This window comes from Camelus bactrianus, unplaced genomic scaffold (genome assembly GCF_048773025.1).
Source record: "Camelus bactrianus isolate YW-2024 breed Bactrian camel unplaced genomic scaffold, ASM4877302v1 HiC_scaffold_34, whole genome shotgun sequence".
In the NCBI taxonomy this organism is placed as follows: domain Eukaryota; kingdom Metazoa; phylum Chordata; class Mammalia; order Artiodactyla; family Camelidae; genus Camelus; species Camelus bactrianus.
The window spans coordinates 6,777,303-6,797,057 of NW_027413949.1; the positions used below are offsets into that span (position 1 = coordinate 6,777,303).

General features: G+C 35.0%; 1 protein-coding gene across 28 annotated transcripts in view; it reads right to left on the minus strand.

Moving 5' to 3' along the window:
* Nucleotides 1–19,755, minus strand: part of LOC141576797 (junction-mediating and -regulatory protein-like) — a 93,389-nt gene that overhangs the window by 38,266 nt on the left and 35,368 nt on the right. For 9 of the 28 annotated variants that reach the window (XR_012505241.1, XR_012505223.1, XR_012505222.1 and 6 more), the window contains one exon: nucleotides 16,401–16,692. The exons of 6 other annotated variants lie outside the window; for them this stretch is intronic. Coding sequence is in view for 5 of the 22 variants with exons in the window: in XM_074360185.1 (XP_074216286.1) it covers nucleotides 16,641–16,692 (52 nt within the window). In the remaining 17 variants the exon portion in view is untranslated. 13 more of the 28 variants (XR_012505239.1, XM_074360184.1, XM_074360190.1 and 10 more) reach the window with 11 other exon arrangements.

Sequence of the window (19,755 nt, forward strand, 5' to 3'; positions counted from 1 at the left end):
ATGATAATCTCAATAGATGCAGAAAATGCACTTAATAAAATTCAATGGAGAACTATAAAACATTGATGAAGGAAATTAAAGAAGTTTCTAAGAAATGGAAAGATACCCCATGCTCCTGGATTGGAAGAATCAATATTGTTAAAATGGTCATACTGCCCAAAGCAATCTACAGATTTAATGTGATCTCTATCAGATTACACAGGACACTTTTTATAGAATTTGAACAAATAATCTTAAATTTATATGGAATCACAAAAGACCCAGAATTGCCAAAGCAATATTCAAGAAAAAGAATGAAGCTGGAGGAATAACCCTCCCAGACTTCAGACAACACTACAGAACTACAGTCACCAGAACAGAAAGGTATTGACATAAATACAGGCATATGGATCAGTGGAACAGACTAGAAAGCCCAGAAATAAACCCACAGACCTACAGTCAATTAGTCTTTCACACAGATAGGCAAGAAAATACAGTGAGTAAAGACAGTCTCTTCAACAAATGGTGCTGGGAACACTGGACAGCAGCATGTAAATCAATGAAGTTAGAACAACTCCCACACACTATACACAAAAATAAACTCAAAATGACTTATAGAATTAAATATAAGACAAGACAATGTAAATCTCCTAGAAGAAAACCTAGGCAAAACATTCTCTGACATAAATCATAGCAATGTCCTCCTAGGGCTGTCTACCCAAGCAATAGAACCCCTAGACACCTCTTCATTCCACGATTCCACAGTGTTCAAAGCAGTAATTCACTTGTGCAGCTGGGTAATAAGCCACAGCTGCCAGATCACTGGGCTTTTCTAGATTTCTTGGAATGTCAAAGAAATCCAGAAAAGTCATTAGCTATTTGAAGAAATCTTTGGTATCTCATTTTACAGTTAAAATTTTTTATTCCATTTTTCTAAAATTCAATACTGATTATATTAAAGCATAATCATACAGACATCATTTTCAGGTGTACCCACTACACTTTTTTCTTATCATTATAAACAAATTTCTATTAATCAAGAAGTTACAATGAATTACAAATTATGTGCTAGGAAATGAAGCAGATACATAATATGTGAAAAAGAGCAATCTTTATGGTAGTTTGGAATCTAGATGGACACATAAGTACTATGTTGTACCATCAAACAATTACTTGGTTTTGTGTTATATTCCAGATATATAAAAGAAATTCCAAGAGAAGAAATCTTGTGTGACTAGAAACATGACATAGCTTTGCACCTGAAGGACACTCAATAAATACTAAAGGAGGGAACAAATGAATGAACAAGAAGAAACAGCATAGCTGTGCAGATACATAGTATTGAGCAGGGTTTTCAACAACCAGCAACACAAAATCTGCTCCTCGCCAAAGAAGAGCCCTCAAGTCTAAATACACACCTGAAATATTTCATTGAGTCTAAAGGCACATATTTGTTTTCATGTCTCAGCTTCTCAGAAATTGATGAGATGCCATAATTTAAAGAGTAGCATTTTTTTCTTTCTTATAGTTAAAATAAATGTGTATCTCATGCCTCTTAAATTTGATCAAACATATCGATTGACTCTAAACAAATGTTATTGTGTGTAATATGATTTCAAAATTAATCACTTAATACATGCAAATTTAGATCCCTAATTATAACTTTTAATATTCATAACAGCTCAAAAACCTAATGAAAACTTGGGATGTCAAATTCTGTGAGTTCTAATTCTTAACATTTCAAAACATAAAACAACAAAATTACAACAACTACAAACTCATACAGCACATCTTAAAATCTACAGCATGCAGAATCTGCAATGTTACTGCAAACGGTGCTGTGAGGTAAATAACCACAGATACTGTAAACAAACCTGTTATAGAAACAAAGAAGATATTCTTTCCTTTTTATACTAAAAGGTGGAAAGCTGGGGAAAAGAAAATATTTTTTGTTGCTATAATTTTATCTATAAATAAAAGAATAAAATACTGACCATCTTAACATGAAGAAATTTTACTGAAAAAAATAGAAATGTGTTAACTTCACATTAATGAATTTCATATTCATTTATAAATTACTCTAAAGGAAGACTCACACAATCAACATAATGCAGTAACATAAAACAAGCAACCTGCTATATTTTATTTTGACCGGGGGAGATGCCATTTTTTAAAAAGGAAGCAATGAATTTGCCAATGTCAGACTATTATCAGGCAGCTAGGGAAACATTTTATAGTCTACTGGAAAAGTGCAAACAGGCATGAGTTAAACTGCTGACACAACCTTAGTACAGCGTCCTATTCTAATTAGTATAGGAAGTTACATCAAGGAGAGAGCTTCCCTACCAATTTTTTTTATCATTATCAGTCTTAATATCTGGATAGAAAAGGATATGAACTAGTGAAACGTTAATCAATTAAGGGAATAATAAACCTTAAATCTGTAGGAGAATCTGCATTTATCTATGAACCTACAGTTATGTATGTGTGTATAGGAATTTCTCATAAGAATTACATAGTGAATCTGACTTTTGCTATGTACAGGGGTAGCTAGTCACTTAGTATTTTTAGCCTTAAGATTCATCACTAGAAAATGAAATAACACTTGTTGAGTTTCTGCAATATGCCCATCACTGTGCTAGATGTTTTATGTAAATTATCTCAATCTCCAAAAGAATCCTACCAGATAATTAGTATTTACTTCACATAACCAAAACTCATTCACCTAAATTTGATTCCACTGGCCAAGTCAGCCAAATCCCAAAGCTCTTTTCCTTTACTACATGGTACTATGTATATATAAACATGAATGTGCACAAATACTGTCCACTACATGAATCATGACATAGCAATGGGACAGCTAGAGACTACTGTCTACTTTTTTTTCTACATAACACACTTCTGTAGTGAGAATCAGTTCATTCATCATTAAGGGATAAGGTCAGTATAATGTGAAAGTCACATTGGTCCAGAAATAATTGTCTCCAGCATAACAATGTTTCAAAGCCTTGAGGGATGAGCTTTCTCACAGAGTCTTAGCAATATATGATGACCTTAAGGAAAATACCTGACAATCCTTTGGAAGAGGGCAGAGGCCAGTTAATGGCTTCAAGAACTACTAGGATTTCTACAATGTTAGACTACCTGGCTGAGCTGCGAACACAAATAAACCATGAAAATGTTTCCCCATGTTTACTCAAAAAAAAAAAAAAAAGAGGGTAGTATCTAAAGAAGAAAGGCTACATCCTGGATCAGAATTTTTAATTTTGACAATTTATCTTTAACAGAATTGAATGCCCTTGTGGACTTACATTTCAAAGGAGAAGACTAACTGATATTGGGTGCAAATGTTCAACTATAGTAGAATTTTATGAGAACACTTACCAGTTTTGCTAGTACAGAGATTACAAAGCTGCATAGTTCTGAGTGGCTTGTCTGTATTTTTAGGGTATGATTTTGCAGAACTTTAGGTTTTTTCTAGAGACACATATGTTGTTTTACAAGAGAACTGCCTGCATTATGGTATTGTAGAAAACTCAGTTTCACCACCAGCTTTATTCAGACCTAGTCTAATTTCTTCAGTATTTGCTGTTACAGAGTAAAACCAATCTAAACTGACAGGTTAAATAAACTTTATTGCTGCTAAACCCTTAAGAACTACTTTGTCAAAGCAAATCATTGCTCATTTTTATTTTTACTTTAAGAAATAAGAAAGAGTTGGAGTGAAATATTTGAAATAAATAAAAACTAGAAAATAACATTTTAAAATACAGATTATATTAATAGAAGTAGAATATGTGATCTCAAAATTCTCAAAATTATTCTAAATTAAATGTAAATTCTTGTATATACTATATATTAAAAAAATATTTTGAGTCAGTTTAAATTTTTTTTTAATTCCACAAGGCAGATGACATTCATTACAATAATAATACAGGTTTTTCCCTTAGAATTAGTCTATAGGTAGCATACTTGAGATTATTTTCCTTATGAAAATGTCAAATTATTAAGGAGAAAACAATATTAACCAATATTGGCCACAGGGAATACACTTTACTAAGTTGGCTTCTTCATTTAAGTCTTTTTCTGTAATGTGTCTAAGACATCACTAATACTTTAAGAATGTCAAATCCTAATCAAATTTTAACTCTGGTAAAGTAAGTTACTAAAAGTTATGAATATTGAAAGTTATTAATTTTCCACTGTGATAAAACAAAATAGGAATCAAAGTTAAACAGTCCTACATAAAATAAAATGTTTATTTAACAACTAGAGCTTACGCTGCTCAGTAAGTGTTTTACTCTCCTCATTGAGATGACTGAAGATTTCAGAGCTAGGCTTCTGTCAATTTTCTACCTCTCAATCTCAAAAGGCTTTTGTTTCTTGATTCCTCCTTCCGTCCTTCCTGTCTGTGAAGAAAAAAGTGATCCCTATCATTCCCAAGACTAATATCAGTCCTTTTGATTTTTGTCTACCCCATGTCTCCTCCAGAATCTTGCTCTTTTAATCATCTCCCTTCTGCTTCAAAGTTCAATTGCTTTAATCTCATTTGTCTCTCTTTCCATGAACATTATTCTTCCTAAGTTTAAGAGATAATGGTGTTCCATGAAACTTACCTGTGTTTTGTGTATTCAGATACCCTGCTGTAAAATGCCTCTTACTATGACTCACAGTAAAAAAAAAAAAAAAGCTTGAAAGTTACTAAACTAATCTTTTGCCTTCATTTCATATATGTGAACATTGAACCCACAGATCTGATCTATCAAAATTCACTCACTCAGTAATAGAATCCTTGGCCTTTCAATTCCCTCTATGGACAGAACTTTTCTTTACTCTTCAAATTATGTCATGACATGGTGTCATTTAGTGACCACGACCACTTGTCATTATCTTAAGGTTATCTGTCAATAGACACTTTATGTTAATATTAACTGAAAACTCAAGTTACTGGTCCCAAGCAAGGTCAGAATTCTGGATCAAAACTATTAACATCTCCACTTTGTTCATGTGCATCTGTTTTATTGTAGGTCCATGAAGTGCCATTTTTTTTTCAGTCACTTTTTCCCTTTCTAGGTCATACCTCAGATAATGCTGTCTGCCTCGGAGATCAGACTCCATCCTATCTTGGGTGTCTGACTGTAGAGGAGAAGGCAAATGTGTGTATTCTCCCAGTTTTCTAGGATGCTCTTTGTCCTGTGAGGTGACATATTGGAGATACTTTACATAAATGTGTGCTGTTGGGAAAGTAACAGGACTTGCCTTACCCTGTGCGCAGGCTGGAAATGAAGGTCAGTCGTGGGCTTGGCAGTGGAAGCCGCATAGGCTTACTGAGCCGTCCTCCACCAGGGGGCAGCACTTCCTTTATTGCTGGTGGAAGGGAGGGAGAGAGTGTGTGGGGGGGCCTTCCAGTACCTTTGCAATAACTGTAATATGTGCTTTACTATGTTAAAGAGCTCCTCCCTTCACTCTTGAAATAATTTGATTTCTTTGAAATTCATTTTTGAATAAAGATCTACAGAATTAAATCAGCTGTATTCAAAGAAGTTTAAAAACCCTCCTATCTTTAGTAACAAATTTACCATGATTTATCATCATGTTTGTTTAAGGACCATTTAACATTGCTTTTGTAATAGAAGAAAAAACATTTTAACTTTCAAAAATAAATTAATTATTTTCTAATTATGCATTTATTACATTTATTTTGAAGTAAAACTTGTAATCTTTAATCACTTAAAGTAATCACTGTTAACATTTTCCTATGTGCAATATTTTAATGCATAAATAAATGTATTAAATATACAGCTAGACTGAAGCAATATGCTGTATACCAGAAATTGACACAACATTGTAAACTAACTGTAATTCAATTAAAAAAAACTCCTAGAAGAAAACATAGGCAAAACATTCTCTGAAATAAATCTTAGCAATATTCTCCTAGGGCAGTAAACCCAGGCAATAGAAATAAAAGCAAAAATAAACAAATGAGACCTAATTGAACTTATAATCTTTGCACAGCAAAGAAAACAATACACAAAACAAAATGACAACCTATAGAATGGGAGAAAATATTTGCAAATGATGAAACTGACAAGGGCTAAATTCCCAGAATGTTAAAAAAAAAAAAAGCTGATACAACTTAATAACAAAAAAACAAACAGTCCTATCCAAAAATGGACAGAAGACCTAAAGAAGTAATTCTCCTATGAAGACAAACAAATGGCCAATAGGCACATGAAGAAATGCTCAGTATCGCTAATTATCAGAGAAATGCAAATTAAAACTACAATGAGGTATCACCTCACACCAATCAGAATGGTCATAATTAAAAAGTCCACAAATGATAAATGCTGGAGAGAGTGTGGAAAAAAGGGAACCCTCCTACAGTGCTGGTGGGAATGTAGTTTGTTGCAGCTATTATGAAAAGCAGTATGGAGATTCCTTAAAAAACTAAAAACAGACCTAACCTATGACCCAACAATCCCACTCCTGGGCATACATCTGGAGGGAAATCTAATTCAAAAAGACACATGCACCCCAATGTTCATAGCAGCACTATTTACTATAAGCAACCTAAAATGTCCATCAAAAGATAGCTGAATAAACAAGCTGTGGTATAATTATATAATGAAATACTACTCAGCCATGTAAAAGAATAAAATAATGTCATTTGCAGCAACATGGATGGACTTGGAGATCATCAGTCTAAGTAAAGGAAGTCAGAATGAGAAAGAAAAATACCATATAATATCACTCATACGTGGAATCTAAAAAAAAAGTCACTGATGGACTCATCTACAAGACAGAAAGAGACTTGCAGACATAATAAACAGTCTTATGGTTACTGGGGGAAAGGGGATGGGAAGGGACAAAATGAGAGTTTGAGATATGTAAACATTAACTACTATATATAAAAATAGATTAAAAAAACAAATTTCTTCTGTATAGCACAGGGAAATATACTCAATATCTTGTAGTAATCTATAATGAAAAAAGTGTGAAATGAATATATTTGTGTATATATATGACTGAAACATGCTAATCACTAGAAATTGACAAATTATAACAGTATAATTTTAGAAAAGCTTAACTGACCAAAAAAATAAAGTCAAGGGAAAGAAATATATATATATATATGTATGTATATTCAGCTAGATTCCTAGTCTTATCACTTAATGTGTAAGGGGAATGATTTTTTTTCCTTCTGCCACCTTCTTACAGGTTGATGCGTTGGGAGTCTCCCTGGGCCTCTCCATCACCTCTCAGTGTGGAGATTGTCCGCACTTCCCGCTAGAAATTTGGTGTTCTTGTGGCTTTAGTTACTGTCTCTATGTTGGGATCCAAATCTGCATCTCTAGTCCCTAAGGCTCTTTTATATTCTTCTAAATGCCTGTCAGAAATTTTCAACTGGATGTTTTATAGGCACCTCTTCATGTAAATCTTTACTCTCCCCTGGGGCTCTTAGTGTGACCTACAAACTGTTTGCAGGCACATTGGTGTATTTCTCTCCTGTCGCCTTACTGTCCTACGTAGTTCTCTCCCACCCCTTCTGGGCTGGTTTCCTAGCTTTTGAGTGTCTCCTTCCTTCAACTTGGCCTGGCTAGTCAGACATCAGGTTTCAGAGCCTGATCTCTGGGAAATGTTTTTGAACTCCCCTTTGACCTCCTTAAGACTGGGTCAAGTGCTTCAGTGTACCCTGTGATACCTTTTTCCACCATAGCATTTGTCACTTCATATAGTATTATTGTTGCCTGTTTACTAGACATAAACTTCTTATTCACAACTCCCTAACACCTAGTCTGGGGCCTGGCACTTAGTAGGGACGTAATAAACATTGGTTGGATAAGTGAGCAGTATTATGAAATGTCCCCAATCTAATTAGCTGTAATTAGTCTTCTACAACATTATTTTTAATGTCTTTGATGGTATTGGCATTTAATAGCATAAAGGTTCACCCAGTATTTGGGCATTTTCCTTTCTTTTTTTCTTTTGAGTACAGCACGAATGGGTTTTCATAGTTCAGTGTTCAGAAGAAGCCTCCCCTTAACTTTCTCATGGGAGACTCAGCTGAGCTTAACATGCCTGGGTGGTGCATCTGATTAGGATAACAGAACCGGAGTTGTTTCCCAGCTCTGCTGTGTCCTGCTTTATTGCCCTATTCAGCTGCTTATATGGCTCTTATGAGAACTTCATACAGGCTTCTGATTATTTTTTAACTTACCTACCCTCAGACTCAATGGAGGTTAATTTAAGTCTCATCCTCTCCCTACACGGTGCTGTTAGCTAAAAATATGTTTGAAAAGAATTCTCTAACCTAACAACCTCCCCATATCTGTTTAAACTTTGTTGTTGAGACATTTGTGGAGCTGGCTCTTATTTATGATTTCCTCTTAGCATTTTGCTAATACCAGGGTAAGGATTTGGCCCTTGTGTACAGAATGAGGTACTTTTCTTTTGGTGGTTTCTGACCGGCTGGCAGTATCTGGCCCATAAAAAGCCGCCCTTACCCCCACTCCACACTTCTCTAGCCATTCCTTTCCTGGTTCTCTTGTTTCCTGAATATGTATTTCCCAGGTGCTCTTTTGGGCCTTGTTTTCTCTTCATCATCATCTTAAAACAATTGCAAACATTATTGACAAATTTTACTTCTTGGTTATCATCTCAGATTGCAGTTGCTTCTTGCATATCCCATAAACCTGAGAGTGAGGCTTAGATAACTCAAGTATCTTATATGATTAACTGATTAAGCGGGGCTCTTTCCCCTTCCTTCACTGAAGTTCTGAGTTGCTCCTGTATTTGTAGTTTTTGAAGACTGTGACTATCACTGCTGTCATCTGGGCTCTGAACCTGGCCAGATCATGCCAGTTTTATTTCCCATAACATCTCCTGAATACCTCTATGAGGCACACCCTACCACCGTCAGTTCAGGAATGAATTGTCTCTGACCTGCTCACCACTCTCCCATCTGACCCCTTCCTCCAATGCCTTGTGAAGGTGCACATTCACAGGGAGCCTCGGGGGCTTGACTTTCCTAGCTCTGCAATGCTAACCACCTGTTGCAAATTGCATAGCCCTTAACATTCCTACCAGTTCTTCCCCTCTTTATCAGGACCTGGCAGTGCCTTTTCATGTGAATTCTCTGATTGTACAACTTAAGCACCAGATGAAGATCTTTTGTAACTTTCTTTCAAAATTGTTCCAAGTTTAAATAGACCCTTGGCTTTCAGCTATTATCTGCTGTTTAAAAACAGTGCAGTGTTTTTTGACTGGAGACCGTGGGCTCTTAAATACTGGTGCACCTCTAGAAAGATCCAAGTATCATTTGGAATTGTCGTGACCTTGTCGACAGTCTTAAGTGAGTAGGCCATGGGACCAAGGTCAAAGTTCACAATAACTTGCATGTGTGTGAGGTGGGAAGTAAATGTATGCATGTGCCAATAGCATGAGAAAGTATTATGAACTATACGCATGCGCGGGCATAATAAAAAGACAAGCGCATACGCCCGAGGACGCGCTTCACCCGCTTGTACTGCGATAAACTGCTGTTTTGCTCCATGTCAGCTCCTCACTCATCATGTCAGCTCCTTGTGCATTTTTCCACTTGGGCAGCTCACCTCCTCTCATCCCTCTCCAGCCTCCCGCGGCTGACAGACCTAAACCAGTATTTCTCAGATTATTTCTAAGGCTGTAGTTTTGCTCATGCTACTTCCCTGTACCCCAAAACTATTTGTATTCCCGCTGCTTTCAGAATGTTTACGTAATTTCCAGATAGCCTGGCATTCTGGGTGCATTACATTTTGGCTTAGAACTGTTTCCAACCTCATAACCTGCCATTTTACACCATATTCCTGGTATACCTCCTGTCACAGCCAGATAGGTGTATCTGAGGCCCGCTGGTCTGGGGTGTCCTGTTCATTCCCTCTCCCACACCCTTCATCCTCTACGTCATAAACTCTTCAGTTCCAGCTCCATCATAAGCCTTCTCTGGCATGCCCAGATGAAAATACCACACATCACTTCTAACACCTAAAACTACGTACAGTGGATGATAGTTTTTTCTATGCACTGCTCCTACTCACTGGATGTTCTCACAGCAGGACTTTATATCCCTACAGCACCCAGCAAATAATAAGCACTTGCTATTTTTTTGATGAAGAAATTGTCACTTAATCAGTTGCCACCTGTGATCCACCTGTTTCTAAGTCGAGAGTACTGTGGATTCATTGGTTTAGCTCCACACTATGAAAGTCTTCTTTGTGGAAAAACTTGTTCATAAAGGTGAAATTTCCCTTAGCTCACCATGATTCTGTTCCGCTAAACTTCTAACTCATTTTGAAGTTTACAGTTAGGGCATGAGAGTCAAAGTGAGCCTGTGGACATATATATTTTTACTTGATAAGTTGTAGAAATTTACCGGTATATTGAGAAGATGATCAGACTAGGACTCAGAATACAGACCTAAATTTGAGTTCTACATTTCCACCTAAGCTTAGATAAGTCATTTAAAATCTCTTGGTCTTAGTTTCCTCTATAAGGGAAAAGTTGCATAAGATAGTTTCAGGTGTCAGTTTGCAATGAAAAAGCCTATATAAATGCTTTTGAACAGGAGGCTGCAAACTTTTTCTTTAAAGGACCAGATTGTATTTTAGGCTTTGCTAGCCATAGACTGTTGCAGCTCCTCGACACTGCTATTAGTAGCTTGAAAGTGGCCATAAACAATATGTAAACTAGCATTTCACTATTTTATTTATGAGAACATTACTATATAGTTTCATTTTTATGAAATTATAAAATAAGCAATACTTATCTGTGCTTGAAGAAAGTTCAAAATTATGTCTGCCTGTAGGATGGTGGGTGTGGGGATTGACAGCGTAGGGACATGAGAGAGATTTATAGGGTGATGTTAATGTTCTCTGTCTTGATAGTGGCTTGGATCATATAGGTTGAACTCAAGTAATGGTACACTGGAGGTTTGTGTATTTCACTGAATATAATTTGCTTTCTCAATTTTAGTTAATATGCATGGAGTGTTTAGGGGTAAAGTGTATGGACATCTGCAACATGAAATGCATTAAAAACAGATGGTGAATAGATATAAAATAAATATAATAGACTACTGTAGAATCTAGGTGGGTTTATGGATGTTCACTTACATTTCTTCTAACCTTTCTATGTATTTGCAAATATTTCTAATTAAATGTTGCAGAAAAAATAATGAATATATTGATATTTTCCTTGACTTCCTTCTACCAGTCACGGATTCTTTCCTGCAGGTAATGATTGCTTGTCAGTTTTCCTACCAGTGCTTTTCCAACATATTTATGTACGTCTGTCTGTATCTCTGTATGTGTGTGTGTATAGATGGGTCTATGTGGAATATGTAGGAATCATTTTCTTTTCCACTTTTACATGAATAATAGGAAGAATGTATGTTCTTGAATTTATTTTTCCCCACTTAATGTCTTGATTGTGTTTCCTTGTCTTTCTCTATATATATTATACATGTATATCTCCTTTGAATCATTGCAAAATATTCCACAGTGGAGGGATATATATCCAAGACTATATATATATTTCTTGGTGATATATATTTAGATTTTTCCATTTTTCTCTTACAAATTGGTGCAGAGCAATTTGTAAAAGAAAAAAAAACTATTTCTCTAGGGTAGACACTGAGAAATGGAATCACCAGTTTGTAGTATATGTTTATTTTTATATTAATAGATTGTCCTCCTGTAAAGCTGTACCAGTAGTCCCTCCAGCAGAGATTAAATTACCTGTTTCTTTTCAACTTTCTGAGCATTGATTATCAATTTAATTTTTTTTTTTTTTGCTAATTTGATAGGATGCTGGTATCTGGTTGGGTTAATTTGCAGTGTCTCTGGTGACTGCAACTGAGCATATTTTTATGCTTGCAACATTTCCATTTCTTTACAGTCCTGTGCTCATCGTCTTGCTATCTTTTGTCTTGTAATTCCTTTATTTTAGAAATCGTACTTGTTTTAAATTAATATTTTCATTTTTATGGGCTACTCCTAATCATTTATCCCAAAATATATTGCATAATCTGCCATTCCTCACTATTTCAATTGCCAACTCTGTTGCATGCAAAACTCCATTTTATATGGATCCTTTCCTAGACACTGTTCTGTTTTGTTAATTTCTACCTCTGTTCTGTGCCATTATCACACTGTACTATGTAAGCTCTATGTAAGTGTTTGTAAAATAAAAGTAATGTGTGAAGTTTGTGTGAGTACCGTCTCTCCAATTTTGGCATCTGTGTAGTATTAGCTTTATAAAAATCATTTAAGTAAACTTGCAGAAAAGGAAAATATGTGTAGAAAAATAATGTATTTCTTGAAAATTGGGAGAACCAACTAAAGACATTTGGACATTAGAGATAGAGTTCTTTTTATTTTTTCTAAGAACTCCTGATTTGAAAATGTTAACCAGCTCTTACTTAGATGGTACCAGTAGGTCTTACTGCTTTCTCTTCTCACCGTTGCTTTATGTATTTTTCTTGTCTCAGATTTTTTAAAAGAAAACTTTAAAAAATGAAAAATATACAATTACATTAAATTTCTGGAATTTAGTCTATGAGATTTGTCCTTTTTCTCATGTTAGACAGATAATATATAAGAAAGTTTTCTCCCCCAACCAAAAAAAAAATATATATATATATATATATATGCCTCTAGAGGGCAGCATTCCTCATACAACAGATATGACAAATAAAAAAAGAATTCCACTGTCCTAGAAGTTTAAGAAACAAAAGATAAACAAGCTTTTACAAGTTTCTTTCTTGTAAGATGTCTCAGAATCTTTAACATACTATTGTGCATTATGACTCATCAATAGGCCACTATTATGGTACACAGTGTTTCTTCAAACTTAATCACAGAAACCTTTCTTAAAGGACCATCTCTAGTGACTACTCCTACAGAATGCATTTGGAAACAGTCTAGTAGAGAAATTCTCTAGTTGACAAGTTTCAATTCTTTTTTTTATTCATAGACTTGCTCCTATGATTTTTAAAACAGGTCTTTAGACATCCCCCTCTATTCACAGATCATGACTGAGAATGGAATAACTATTTACATTTATTTTGGGGAAATCAGAAACATGGAGAACTTACTGCTTGACTTGCTGAAAGGACAACAACGAAAGAAAGAAAAGAAGACAAAATAAAAACCAGAAAAGAAAGAGAGAGAGAGAGAAAGGCTGGTGCTATAACTAGTTGAGAGACTTCTAGCTTTAAAAAACACAAAGCAGTTGAGGTATGCATAACAAAACATTTTCATACTTACCCAAACTCAGAATATTAAATACTTGAACTCCATTAACTTCTTTCCACAGTCCATGTCAACTGAAATTAAATTTCCTAATTTAAAGATCTGTTGTAAGCCTGATGAGACCTCTATGGAGCTCTATAGATGAGATATTCTTAAATTGTAACTTGTGAGAGAGCGCTTAAACAAAATTACTCCCCTCTTTTGTTGTCATTTGGTCTTTCACTGAAATGATGAAAGCAGGTTTAGAATATAGACATGCCCCCACTCCCCACGTACTCCTGCAGAATACTTGGAGAATAATGGGGGATGAGCCATGACTTCAAATATAATACATGTGTCCAAATGTTTGATTACTAAATAGCCTTTTTCCATAAACAATGTTTGAAATTTTTTTTTAATTTTGCATAACTATGAGGCATGCCACAAAGACAATGCAAGTACAGGCATACCTTGGAAACACTGTAGGCTCAATTCCAGACTACCGCTATGAAGCCAATGTCACAACAAAGCAAGTCACAGGTGTTTTGGGGTTTCCTAGTACATATAAATTTATAGTTACAATATACCATAGCCTTTTAAGTACACAATAGCATTATGTCTAAAAAAATACATACCTTAATCAAAAAATACTTTATTGTTAGAAAATGCTAATCATCCACTGAGCTGACAGTGAGCTGCAATCTTTCTGCTGGTGGAGGGTCTTGCCTCCATCTTGGTGGCGGCTGACTGACCAGGGCGGTGGTTGCTGGAAGCTGAGGTGGCTGTGGTAATTTCTAAACATTAAACATTGAAGTTTCCTGCATCAATTGGCTCTTGCTTTTACAAGTGATTTCCCTCTAATGTGTAATGCTGTTTCATAGCACTCTATCCACAGTAAAACTTTTCAAATCTGGACTCAATTCCCTCAAACCCTACTGCCATTTTATCAAGTTTATGTAATGTTTTAAATTATTTTGGTCATTTCAACAATCTTCATAACATCTTCACCAGGAGTAGGTTTCATCTCAAGAATCACTTTCTTTGTTCATCCATAAGGAGAAACTCTTCACTCATTCACATTTTATTCTGAGATTGCAGCTAATTCAGTCACATCTTGCTCCACTTCTGATTCTCATTCTCTTGCTATTTCCACCACATCTGTAGTTCATTCCTCCACTGGAGGCTTAAACTCCTCAAAAAGTCATCCAGGAGGATTGGAATCAATGTCTTTCAAACTCTTGTTAATGTTGATTCTTTGACCTCTTCCCACAAGTCACAAATGTTCTTAATGGCATCTAGAATGGGGAAACCTTTCCAGGAGGTTTTCACTTTTCTTGGCACAGATTCATCAGAGGAATCTCTACCTATGGCAGCTGTAGCCTTGCAAAATATATCTTAAATAATAAGACTTGAGAGTTGTAATCAGTCTTTCCATGGACTGCAGAACATATGTTTTGTTAGCAGGCACATAACACCAATCTCCATCAGAGCTCTTGGGTGATCAGTTTCATTGCCAATGAGCAAAAATGTTTTAAAAGTAATCTTTTTTTTTTTTCCTGAAGTCTCAACTGTGAGCTTAAAATATTCAATAAACCATGTTGTCAATAGATGTGCTCTCATCTAGGCTTTGTTGTTCCATTCATAGAGCACAGGAGAGCAGACTGAACATAATTCTTCAGGTCCTGATGGTTTTCAGAATGGTAAATAAGTACTGGTTTCAACTTAAAGTCACCAGCAATCTTAGACCCGAATGAAAGTCCTAGATGGCATCTTCCAATATAAGGCTGTTTCATCAACACTGAAAATCTATCGTTTAGTGTAGACACCGAAATGAATTCTCTTATTGAGATCTTGAGGCTGACTTGCTGCACTTTCTCCATCAGCCTTTATTGTTTCCCCTTGTACTTTTGTGTTATGGAGATTGTGTCTTTCCTTAAACCTCATCAGCCAACCTCTGCTAGCTTCAGCCTTCTCTTCTGCAGCTTCCTCACCTCTCTCAGCCTTCAGGGAATTAAAGAGAATTAGGGCCTTGCTCTAGATTAGGTTTTGGATTAAGGGAATGCTGTGGCTGTTTAGATCTTTTATCTAGAAAAATAAAGCTTTCTCTGTATCAGCAATTAGCCTGTTTCACTTTCTTATTATTTGTGTATTCACAGAGTAGCACTGTTAATTTCCTTCAAGAACTTTCCTTTGCTCACAATTTGGCTCATTTGCACAAGAGGCCTAGTTTTCAGCCTAACTCAGCTTTAGCGTGTCTTCCTCACTGCACTTAATTGTCTCTAGCTTTTGATTTAAAGTGAAAGACATGCAACTCTTACTTTCACTTGAACACTGGGACCACTGTAGGGTTATTAATTACCCTGATTAAAATATTGTTCTGTATTAAGGAATAGGCAGGCCTGAAGAGAGGGAGAGAGATGGGGGTACGACCATTTGGTGGAGCAGCCAGAACACACAGCCTTTACCGATTGTTTGCCATCTTAAATGGGTGTGGTTTTTGGCACCCCAAAACAATTGCCATAGTAACATCAAGGATTACTGATCACAGATTACCACAAGTATAATATAATGAAAATTTTTGAAATATTGCAAGAATTACTAAAATGTAACACAAAGACATGAAGTGAGCAAATGCTGTTGGAAAAATGGCACCAACAGACTTACTTAACATAGTTGCCACAAACCTTTAATTTGTTTAAAAAAATGCAATATCTGCAAAGCACGATAAAGAAAAGTGCAAAACTAAAACAAGGTGTCCCTGTAGCTTTCAGCAGCTCATTCCAGGTTTCTTGAGTCATACATAAGCCCTCTTTGTACTGCTCCTGTGACATTAACATTATCAAAAAAAAAAAGAAAAAATGCTAAAAGGGCTATAATCTTTGGTCTCAAGTCATCAAAATATTTTAACCAAGTATATAACCAACTCTCAAAGTTTAATTTCCAATACATTAACTATTGGCTGCATGTGACTAGTGAACACTTGAAATGGGACTACCATTACTGAGGAATTGAATTTTTATTTAATTATAATTAATTTTTTCTAAATTTAAAAGCTGAGGCAATGTAAAATATCTATCTACAAAAGAAACATCTATTGTTTTTATCTAGTCAGCATCAACTAACTATTCAACTAATATGAATTTTCTCTACACATCAATGTAATAATAGAGTAAATCATTTATTGAATTTTTTGCAAAGTACACAAGTTACAGTGATCCCTATGTAAATTATAACTGATAACCAGAGATACTTTTTATTTTAATTTTTATCGAAATTTTTAATTTTAACATATTTTGAATTAAGTTGTTTTCTTTAACTTTTTGTTCTGGGCAAAAGGGGATAGGGTATAACAAAATTTCTAAATTAAAACACAGGCATCCTACCCAAGCAGAATCAAGTGGAGATGCAGTGAAGATAGCGCTGCCACCGGCACAGTGAAGTGAGACTAGAAGAAAACAATACACCAACTTTAACATGAATAATAATCACAATTAGCTCTGGTAGAGCAAAATTTAAAAACTATTATTTACATAAAAAATATTTTAAACAACATGTAGACAATATTAAGAGACATTTTCAGGAAATGCATAGTACATTTTCATTAGAAGTTTCCTAAGTCAAAAGAGAAGCAACAAAGTTATTCACCTGAGATCAGAATTAAATGTCCAACAAACATTTTTAAAAGATTTTTAAAGGATCTGAGCTTATTACTCTCATGAGCTATAGAATGGCATGGATTCTTGCAAAAAGAAAGGAAGGGAGGGAGGGAGGGAGAGAGAGAAGAAAGAAAGGAAGGATGGAAGGAGGGAAGGAAATAGGGAAGAAACCATATTTAAGTAGAGAGATGGTAAATAAATTATTTCACTTATAGATATTTTATTAAAAAATTATGAGGAATACTAAAACAGATATTATAGAAAAAGTAGGAGGCCTTCAATTAAGCCACCAAACAACTGTCCGTCATATGGAAGACCTGTCTAACAGTATCAAAAACCAGTAGATTCAAAATATGAGAAATTACTTTTCTTTTAGCTTTAGATAAGTCATGTGATACGAGACACTACCAAAGTACAACTTTAGACACATTTTGTTTGAAAGAACTTCCAAACTTAAGAAGAAATGTCAAATATGTACCTTAAAAAGATCAAAATTGTAGCATGGATTATTTTTCACCTTTTAAACAGCCAAAGAATTTCACCTATATATTAAAATATTAGTTTCCGTCTCAATAGAGAGCTCCAGCCATGTTAGGTTAAAAACCTACACTTATTGGACTTTTAAAAGAAGAAACTGATATTCCTCTTATTGCTCTGCTCCACTGTATGATATACATAGAGTAGATTAGTGAGGGGGCTAGTATAGCTCAGCGATAGAGCGTGTGCCTAGCATGCACAAGGTCCTGGGTTCAGTCCCCAGTGCCATCATAAAAAACAAACAAACATACAAACAAACCTAATTATCTCCCCCTCAAAAGAAAAGAATGAAAAATGTTTGTACTCAGCATTCTAAAGCTATGAAAAGTAGCATGTATTAAGTTGTTAAAACTGATAAGTATGTACCTGAAAATAATAAGAATCCTAGCCAGCTTAAAAAACTACTGAAAAAATAGAAAACAATACATTTAAGAATCTTGTGTTCCTTGCTCAATGGTTGAGTAGAGGAAGAATTTCACAAAGATTTACTGTATTATTAAGGCTGATCAAGAAAGTTTTTTTTTTTTCAATATTCAATAATCAAAGACAAAACTGGCACTGCTTATGTTTTCTCACTGGTATCTCAGTACAGGTAAACAAGCATGGCCTGAATTACCAAAGAAAGAGAAATTGTACCTAAGACCTAGTTACACAGGTACAGACATTTATGTTGAAATTGAAAGTTTTCATAATTGTGGGAGCCCGTGATTGGGTTAACAAATTGTAACAGATCCCAGCCCCTTATCTCCTTAAAGAAGATGTGCTTAGTAACTGCTTTTAGGTTTTAGCAATGACCCAGGTCCCTGGCTATAAATGCTGGGTGTGCCTGCTGTTAGTCTTCTATCCCCAAAACAGCCTTGGGATGGAATGATAAAAAGCTGCAGACTCAGAAGTGAGAAAGCTGGGTAGCCAATGACTGTAAAGATCTCCTGAGGGGGGCAACCTAAGACAGGCACAGCCACCTGAGTCCAAGTTTTTAAGCAGCTGATTCTCAAATGTTCTGCCCTGATAAGCTGAAAGGCTCAAAACCCACGAACGTGATTCACCAAAAAGGGTCTTCTGACCTTGAGCCCAACACCAACAATAAACAAAGCCTTTGTACTCATTGTGATCCCACCCTGTCCTTCCCTAAATTCCTGCATTCCTCCTTTGACTGTACTCAATTAATGTGGGAGATTTGAGAGGCTTGAGGCTCCCAACTCCCTCTCTTCACTTTTCCACAGAGTCTTGAGTAATTTATTCCATCTCGGTGGGACTTCTGCTGGCCAGAACCCACAACTGGTGACGAACCTACAATAATATGATTTGATAATAAAGATTTTACACTTTTCCCTAACATTAATCAATGTACAGAATATTTTATTTACAATACAGAGTGTTGTAAAAATTGGCTGCAAAAATAATCAGAAATAGTTGAACACTTTGTTGTTTTGATCGAGTTTAAACTTGTTGTTCAACTTATGCAATATCCTTAGGAAATGATGTTAATAACACTAAGTTGACACAAGAATTAGTGAATTTGCTTAATTAGCACAGATTTGAAACTTTTAAACTTTTGCTTCAAATTCAAAAAAAGCATGAACAAGTTTTATCATTATAAACAAAAATAGTAAAAGAAAAATTTTTGGCACTTAATTCAGATATTGAAAAGTATAAGTTTCTTTGGAACAACTTAGTCATGTGAATCTACATTTTCAACGATAAATTGAAGTCTCAACTAAGATCAAATATTTTTGATGAAAATTTAGTGATCCAATCAAGATGTAAAAGACCTACTAGGTTTCAAGGAATTGGTTTAAAAAAGTAAAATAGATAAATAAGTTTATACTGTATAGCACAGGGAAATATACTCAATAACTTATAGTAGCTCATGGTAAAAAAGAATAAGAAAATGAATATATATATATATATATTCATGTATGACTGAAGAATTGTGCTGTACACCAGAGATCGACATAACATTGTAAACTGACTATACCTCAATTTAAAAAAAAATTACAAAATTTATTTAATAAATATAAAGTGAACACATAGTTCCAAAAACTTGAAAAAGTTTTTAAAAAAATTAAAATATCTCAATCTTTTCATATTGTTTAAATGTTAGAATGATAATATCCTGGATATGTCAGATTAAATAAAATACATTAAAATTATATCTAGCCCTTTTTAACTCTTTTAAATGAGGCTACTAGAAATGTTTAAATAACATATGTGGCTCAAATTTTATTTCTATCACACAGTGCTATTCTACGCAAGAGTAACTAAAGATAAACATAATTAAGTTCTTGCAAGAGGAGCACATGCTTGAGAACATC